Here is an 8,880-nt window from a genome sequence, read left to right on the forward strand (position 1 = left end):
TTATGTAATTGAAAATATATACACTTAAAAGAGTAATAAAATTGCATCTAGAATATTCAAATGTTAAAAGAGTCCTAAATAAGCATACATAAAACAATTGCAAGCCCAAGCCTCTAACTCTTCTTCTCCATATCCTCCGGAACATGCCATCGAGGAAGCCCTATTAATAAACAAACAATGAACTAATACAATTTAGCTTCAAATCTTCAATGCTTCATTACAAACTACAGTGGCAGAATGCAATAACATGGCACAATAGTGGCAGAAACTAAAATATGAACGCGTAGCAACACAGAAAAACCCACCACAGCAAGTAGAGTATATGATAGTTGTAGGATTGTGGTGTGTTCACCTTGATAAAAGCTTAAGGCCCTCAATAAGGGAAGCAGTTCATGTTCTGAACTTTGAGGCAGAATTGCCAAATCTTCCTACAAATATGCCTGTTCCTACGTATCAGGTACCTACACCATCAGTCAGGTTCGGTGAACCGCTCATAACTACAAGTCTTTGAAGAAGGGAGTTGAACAATATAGGAGCACCATCCAATTTTGCAAATTTGTATACAGAATTATAGATCATTCTTTGGTCAGGTCTTTTATTTTAAGAGACCTGATTGTTTGTATGCCCTTTATGCTTGAAAATTACTCATTTCATTTCATCAGTTAAACTTTATTCACAACATTCTCCCTTAAAATGCAGACATCTCTTCCTCTATGCTTCCTTAAGAGCATCATATATGCATTCCTATGGCCGATCCAGTGCAAAACAAAGCTTTAGACGAAAGTTATTATCCAGTACAACACTGTTCTCAACATAGGGTTTAGTGAGCTCCCAATTCATATATGTAGTAACGTTAACATCAACATCAACAGCTTCTAGAACTTGAAATATAGCATTTAGATTTGTGGCCAAAGAGGTATACATACCTTTGAAATGTTGCACTAGAATGCTTTGTACTGCTTCAAGTTCAGTTTGCCACATACCTGCTTCATTGTTTAAGCCTTTGATCTTGTTCTTGTTTCTTATATTTGATGCCTTGCGATAGAAAAAGCCTGTATTTTTGTCCCCATCCTTCATCCAAAACGTCTTGGATCTCTGTCTCCAATACTTTTCTTCCTGTGCAAGTAACGCACTGTATCGAACATGCAGCTGCTTTTGTTCATCATACTGTTGAGGAGTGTATGGATGGGACATGATGTTCTTCATCTTCTCCTGTAGTATCCTCATCTCTACTTTATTTTGTGAAACATCTTTCTTGTGCCATTCAAACAATGGAGTACTAGTAGTAGTGATCTTTGTCTCTAATTGTTTCATTGCATTCCCTGTTAGAGGTTGTGCCCAACATTGCCTAATAATGTCAATACACTGGGGATATTGGTGCCAAAATTTTGTAGCTTCAAAATCTTAAGCCTTAATCATTTTCAAAATCTTGTGCCCAATCTTATTATTACGTACATTGAGGAATTTTGGCACCAATAAAAAAATTCACCACGCATGGGCATGGGCATGTTGATGATTTTTGGTATGGTAGGAATTGGTGTTGGCCACCGACCACCGACCACCGTGGAAGCACCCAGTTGAAATAAATTTCTTCTTCTTTATTTATTGAAAATGCGTAAATAACTAAATATTCTAAAAAACAAAAAGAAAAAAGAAAAAAAAAAAAGAACTACATATTTAGCATTCCATTGTATTTTTTTTTTTTCAAAATTGAAACTAAATAATCGAGTCCGCAAGTAACTAGGAATCCCAATGTCGGTGGGATATGGGAATCCCAAAGTCGGTGGGATATGGGAATCCCAATGCAATTTGGAAACCATCATTTCTATCTATATATAGCCCCCATTTGATACCGTTTTCGTAGAATCCACGAGAGAGCATAATATCCAGTTACATCAGTCTTCATCTTTCTTAGTTTCTCTACTTATATTCTTGTTCAAACTAATCAAGATTGAACATGGCCATGAGAATAGCCAGTGACTATTGGGAAGTGGTGGGCGACGCTCTCTGTGACGTATGTGTCAACCCAGATTTTGTGGACGTCGTTTCTGAACCAGAAAACGAGATGCTATTCACCACCAAGTTCTTGATCGATATCCAGGCGGTGATCAGACGCGTCACCTCCTGCGATGCCGAACGACTCTCAGACTTGGACGACGTCATCAGCCGCACGAGTGTGACTGAGGCCTCAATTGAACTCTACTCTTCTAACTCAGACGAAGAAGCTGCAGTCTCCAACGCACTCCGAGAGCTGAAGGTACCACTGAATGAACGTGTCCCCATGGTGCGGAGAATAATGTACAAAGCCTGCGAGATAGAAAATGAGAATAGGTGTTATGGAAGCAGAAAGATTGCTCATATGTCGGTGAAGATCGATCTTATTGTTGTTGATGATGATGGTGGCGACACAGATGAGGATGGTATTGTGCAGTGCTGTCTTGATGGATCACATCCTTACCCGGATCCTTCCATGGTAGAGCAGCTACAGAAAACTGGGGTTTGCCCTATGTGTGATGATGATAGGGAAGTGTACTGCTTGAAAAAGATGGAGAATGAGGGGATTCTATAAGGTTTCCAATTCTATAGGGATTCTAGCAAACTTGATAAACAAGAACTAATTGATCATTCTTTGTGATAGATATGGGATTGAACTAACTAGCTTGGTTTGTAATAATTGTATTTTGTTGTGATTAATCTGATTCTTCCAGTTATAATGTATTTTTTCGATTTATTTTCTTGAATCTTTGTTTCTCTATGTAGTCATACACAATTGAATACCGATACTACAATGCAAAGGAAAAATGGGGTAACTGCAAGTTTGGTCAATTGAGTGAATTATTGTAGCTCCTTCCTCTAAGGAGGAAGTGCATTTTTTTTTTTTAATCAAGCCCACGGACCGAAATTGTATATTCATCACAACCCAGAATAGGCCGTTACATACCATTCCGCTGTTATTTAAGGACATAGACAGACAAGAAGGTAGTGTCGTAGAACCCGAATCTGGCTCCTCTAAAGTGAGGTGGTTGTAAGTTTACGTCAATTTCATAAAATCTTGACTTTCTTTCTAATCTAAGGGTCCTAATAATTGACACATCACTATTCCACTAATTTTTTATTTTTCATCTAAACCTCAGTTAACTTGCTTTTAACTCTAGAAAAAAAAATTGGGATTTCTCGTCAAGTTCTCTCTTTGTTCTTCTATTCATATTTCCATTTACTTACATGGTTGCGTACTATCCATGGAATAACTTCTTTGCACTTGTGTTAATTAATAAATTCATCAAGAATCAATCCTATGTTATTCTTTCTATTTTCATAATTACGAATCAAATTATCAGATTGTTTATGGTTTGGGTAATAGAGAAATCGGATTACTAGATTCTATTTTCATAATCCTATGCTCATCTTTCATGGACCTAAGAATTAGAAAATTGTTTATCAGCTTGATCATGCATCATCAATATTAATGAACTCATCTTCAGCATCGCAATTGAGAATCTGCTATGTGAGTTAAAAAAATTAATCATGGAATTGAGTTCAAGAGTTCTTAAAATTCATGAAGATCGATGCAATACTAAATTGGGATATATAAACTCCATCGGAAAAAAAAGTCCATTCTCTTCCAACACAAAAAACAACAAAAGCAAGTTCAGTGTGCATTTTGGTCTTCGATCATGGTTTAGGTATATTTAGATGTCTGTATTAATGGAATTCCACTTCAAATCAATATTTTCAAAAGCCCTAATCCTTTGTACAGCGTACATCATCGTATTTGTGATTATGAAAACAGAATAAATAGCATAGGATTATTTCTTTATGAATTTATTAATTAACAGAAGTGCAAGAACAGTTCCATGGTTAATGCACAACCATGGTAGCAAAAGAGAAATAGAAAAGGAAGCACAAAGACGAACTTGACGCAGAGAGAAACGTTGACGAGAAATCCCAATTTTTTTTTTCTAGAGTTAACGGCAAGTTAACTAGGGTTTAGAGCAAAAGAGAAATAGAAAAGGAAGCACAAAGAAGAACTTGACGCAGAGAGAAACGTTGACGAGAAATCCCAATATTTTTTTTCTAGAGTTAACGGCAAGTTAACAAGGGTTTAGATGAAAAATCAAAATTTGGTGGAATAGTGATGTGTCAATTGTCAGGACCCTTAGATTAGACAGAGGGTCAAGATTTTATGAAATTGACATAAATTCCCAACCTTCTCACTTTAGAGGAGCCGGATCCGTAGTACCCATAGTGGTACGTAGAAATAGACCCACTCATTATACATTCAAAACATAGAGATAGCGGAGATTCTCCTTTGGTACTACGCTGGAGGCGCTAGAGATCTAGATTCCTAATACAAGGAAATTATTGAATTTAGACAAAAACTAAAAACATAGGGTTGGGCCAAGGACAAAGCCAGAGTCCAAATTAAAAGCCCAATGGGTAGCTCAAAAGGAGAAAGCCCGAAGCCCAAGGCCCAGTAGGATTTGGAACAAGCCCAAAAACGACATCATCCACAGGCGTCCACTCGCGCAGCACCGCCTGCCACCACCAGTCCACCATATTCATGCTGCGCTGACACACACCCCAACCAAGCCGCACTGGCCCGACCCAGCATACGACGTACCACCACACTTGGCATACTTCGCCGCGCACCCCTCCAGAAACGAAAGTCTCTGCCTGGAGAATCCAGATAGTCATCGTAGCATAGCTCCTCAATTAAGTGAACAACTCTGACTGATTTAGTTTTTTTTTTTTTTTTTTGAGTAAACTTCAAGAAATTTATTGATTAAGGCAATCGATTACAATCCGAAGCTATAGCATCCAGAATACTTGCTGGAGCTTGGTCTATCCATACAAGAGAAGTATTGGATTCATAAGCAATGGCTGCTAACCTATGTGTCACAAAATTGACAGTTCTAGGAGCAAAGGAGAATTTCAAATTATGCACAAACTTACTACGTACACTGTTGTATATCGAGCAGCAGGTTTGCATTTTTATTTAGGTCAAAGTCCTCCTCTTCAATTTGTTGGATCGCAACTTGACAGTCACTTTCAAGGCATACATCATGGAGGCCTCTTTGCTTTAGAAAGTCCGGGCCTTCTCTAATTGCTAACAATTCCAATTGCTTTGGAGATGAGACATGCTGCACATACTTAGAGAAAGCAGCCACAAAAGAACTATCACTTCGTCTAATAACTCCACCAATACCTCCAATATCGTTAGAAGGCAAGAAAGCTCCATCAACATTGATTTTGAGTTGATTGCTAGATGGTGGAGTCCAATGTTTACCCAGTTTGGCAACTTTTTCATGCAACTGAGTCTTCTGCGCTTGTAGAAATTGTTCATACCAAGTGCATGTGGTAACTACAATCACATGAGCACTTGTGAAAGTATTGTTCCACAACTTACTGTTTCTATTTTTCCAGAGAGCCCAAATTAGCATAAGTAGCTTCTCCCATTTTTTTCTATTTAGATGGTGACCCTGATACAAAAGCCATTCTTTGATACTTCCTGGCAGACAACCGGCAATTGGAATATTTGCTGCTTCAATGGCCTCTTGCGCAACAGGGCTATTTGTTTCCAACACCTCACTACATAGTAAGCAATCGAAGGGACCAGTATACCCCTTGTAACTCAAACTTTCTTGAGTAGGCAAGATATTGTTTGCAGCCATCCATAAGCAGATTTTCACTTTCCCAAGAATCTTTGTGTTCCATATTTTCTTCCAAAGAGCCTCATATGGATTTCTCGATGAGGTAGAAGTTAGGAACTCTCCCATAACCTGCTGTCGAGCAATCCAATATGCTGACTTTACAGTATATCTTCCATTCTTCTCTGGCTGCCATCTATATCGATCTGCACCTGCACCTGCACTTCTACTTAATGGAATGCTGAGAATTTTTGTAGCTACTTTAGGTAGGAAAGTAGCATGCACAACATTCTGATTCCAACTTCGGGTTTCCCTATCGATTAACTCAGCTACCTTATTGATGGTAGTATGAAGCGGCTTCTGAATGAGGTAACAAGGACATTCAGAAATCCAGCTGTCCTTCCGTACATCTACATGTTCTCCAATCCCCACTTTCCATTGAATACTAGCTGCCAAGATAGAACAACTCTCTAATATGCACCTCCATGAAAAGGAGGGGGCATCTCTAAGTTCTGCCTCCATAAAAGGGTGGTTTGGAAAGTATTTGGCCTTGTAAACTTGTGCAATCAGTGACTGAGGATTTGAGATTAACCTCCATGCCTGTTTAGCTAACATAGCTGATTGTATGCATAGAGATTTTTAAAACCAAGTCCTCCTTGTTTTGTCATGCAAAGCTTGCTCTAACTTCTCCAATGAATTTTCCTTCTTTGATTAGTGTCCCCCCAAAATAATTGTGCACACAGTTGATGAATATCATCACACAATGTCTTTGGAAGAAGATAGCAATTCATAGCATAAGATGGCATGGTTTGTGCTATAGCTTTAATTATAATTTCCTTACCTACAGAACTGAGGATTTTTCATTTCCATCCCAAGAGCTTTTTTGTCAATCTCTCTTTGATGTATGAAAAGATCGCAGTCTTTGATTTGCCTACTCTTAGTGGTAACCCCTAGTATCTATCATGCTCTTCCACTCGTTGAACTTCTAGCAAGCCAGCTAGTTTATCTTGCAACTCTGGATGCACATTTCGACTGAAAACAACACTAGTCTTTTGATAATTAACCTTTTGTCCTGATGCTAGCTCATATATGTTAGAATATGTCTCAAGACAATACATTCTGATTCAGTTGCAACTCCAAAAATCAGGCTGTCATCTGCAAAAAATAAATGGTGTAGAGTAGGAGCCCCATGACACATTTTAAGCCCTTTTAGATGAGACCTCTCCACTGCCTTCAAGATGAGTGCTGACAATCCTTCTGCGCACAAAATAAATAGGTAAGGTGATAGAGGGTCACCTTGCCTAATGCCTCTGGTAGGAGCAATTGCTAAAGAAGGCTGTCCATTAACCAATATAGAATACTGAACAGTTGCTACACACTTCATAGTGATGTTGATCCACTACTCCTGAAACCCTAGCTTTGTTAACATTGCTCTCAAGAAATCCCATTCAAGTCTGTCGTAAGCCTTGCTTATGTCTAGCCTGAGTGATAAGAAACCCTCTTCTAGTTGAGTAGTTTATGCATGAAATGAGCTACCTCGGTGGCCATTAATGTATTATTTGTAATCAACCGTCCCGGTACATTTGTGCTTTGCAACGGAGAGGTAATGGAAGACAATATTTGTTTCAACCGATTGGCAATAACTTTGGAGCTGATTCTGTATAGTACATTGCATAACCTATTGGCAATAACCGATTGGCAATATTTGTTTAGTATATTTGTTTCAACAGATTGGCAATAACCTATTTGCCTCCGTTGCTTCAGGAATTTTTGGGATGAGACACAGATGAGTGAAGTTTGCTGACTACTGCAATTCTCCTGTCTTTAAAAAAGTCTTCACTCCTAGACATACATCAACAGATAGAATGCTCCAATATTTCTGAAAGAAAAAATGGGGGACATGCCATCAGGTCCAGGGTTTTGGAAGGAGGCATTTGGAATAGAGCATCTTTTATTTCCTTCTCAACCAAGGTTTGAAAAATCACTAGGCGCTAGTCGGGCGGTGGGTAGAGGAGGAGCGCCCAGGCGGCTAGACGGTTTTGTATTTTTTAATTTTAATTTTATTTTTATGGCTTTTATATTTATGTAATTGAAAATATATACACTTAAAAGAGTAATAAAATTGCATCTAGAATATTCAAATGTTAAAAGAGTCCTAAATAAGCATACATAAAACAATTGCAAGCCCAAGCCTCTAACTCTTCTTCTCCATATCCTCCGGAAGATGCCATCGAGGAAGCCCTATTAATAAACAAACAATGAACAAATACAATTTAGCTTCAAATCTTCAATGCTTCATTACAAACTACAGTGGCAGAATGCATTAACATGGCACAATAGTGGCAGAAACTAAAATATGAACACGTAGCAACACAGAAAAACCCACCACAGCAAGTAGAGTGTATGATAGTTGTAGGATTGTGGTGTGTTCACCTTGATAAAAGCTTAAGGCCCTCAACAAGGCAAGAAGTTCATGTTCTGAACTTTGAGGCAAAATTGCCAAATCTCCCTACAAATATGCCTGTTCCTACGTATCAGGTACCTACACCGTTAGTCAGGTCCGGTGAACCGCTCATAACTACAAGTCTTTGAAGAAGGGAGTTGAACAATATAGGAGCACCATCCAATTTTGCAAATTTGTATACAGAATTACATATCATTCTTTGGTCTGCCTTTTATTTTAAGAGACCTGATTGTTTGTATGCCCTTTATGCTTGAAAATTACTCATTTCATTTCATCAGTTAAACTTTATTCACAACATTCTCCCTTAAAATGCAGACATCTCGTCCTCTATGCTTCCTTAAGAGCATCATATATGCATTCCTATGGCCGATCCAGTGCAAAACAAAGCTTTAGACGAAAGTTATTATCCAGTACAACACTGTTCTCAACATAGGGTTTAGTGAGCTCCCAATTCATATATGCAGTAGCTTTAACATCAACAGCTTCTAGAACTTGAAATATAGCATTTAGATTTGTGGCCAAAGAGGTATACATACCTTTGAAATGTTGCACTAGAATGCTTTGTACTGCTTCAGGTTCAGTTTGCCACATACCTGCTTCATTGTTTAAGCCTTTGATCCTGTTCTTGTTTCTTATATTTGATGCCTTGCGATAGAAAAAGCCTGTATTTTTATCCCCATCCTTCATCCAAAACGTCTTGGATCTCTGTCTCCAATACTTTTCTTCCATTGCAAGTAACGCACTATATCGAACATGCGGCTGTTTTTG

General features: G+C 38.3%; 1 protein-coding gene across 1 annotated transcript; it reads right to left on the reverse strand.

Annotated features, from left to right (window-relative positions):
• Nucleotides 1-4,422: 4,422 nt before the first annotated feature.
• On the reverse strand, nucleotides 4,423-6,263 carry LOC112199207. The gene is made up of 2 exons (XM_024340252.1): nucleotides 5,061-6,263; nucleotides 4,423-4,674 (listed from the first exon to the last, which is right to left on the reverse strand). Exons 1-2 carry the CDS (start codon nucleotides 6,261-6,263, stop codon nucleotides 4,423-4,425), a joined length of 1,455 nt encoding a protein of 484 aa, XP_024196020.1.
• Nucleotides 6,264-8,880: the final 2,617 nt, after the last annotated feature.

The sequence above is a fragment of the Rosa chinensis genome, chromosome 4 (assembly GCF_002994745.2).
Source record: "Rosa chinensis cultivar Old Blush chromosome 4, RchiOBHm-V2, whole genome shotgun sequence".
Lineage (NCBI taxonomy): Eukaryota > Viridiplantae > Streptophyta > Magnoliopsida > Rosales > Rosaceae > Rosa > Rosa chinensis.

Coding starts and splice junctions, on each gene's coding strand:
- LOC112199207 (XM_024340252.1), bottom strand. CDS start 6,263: ATGTTAGCTAAACAGGCATGGAGGTTAATCTCAAATCCTCAGTCACTG. Junction 4,675..5,060: donor AGCAAAGAGGCCTCCATGAT/GTATGCCTTGAA, acceptor TGGATTCTCCAG/GCAGAGACTTTCGTTTCTGG.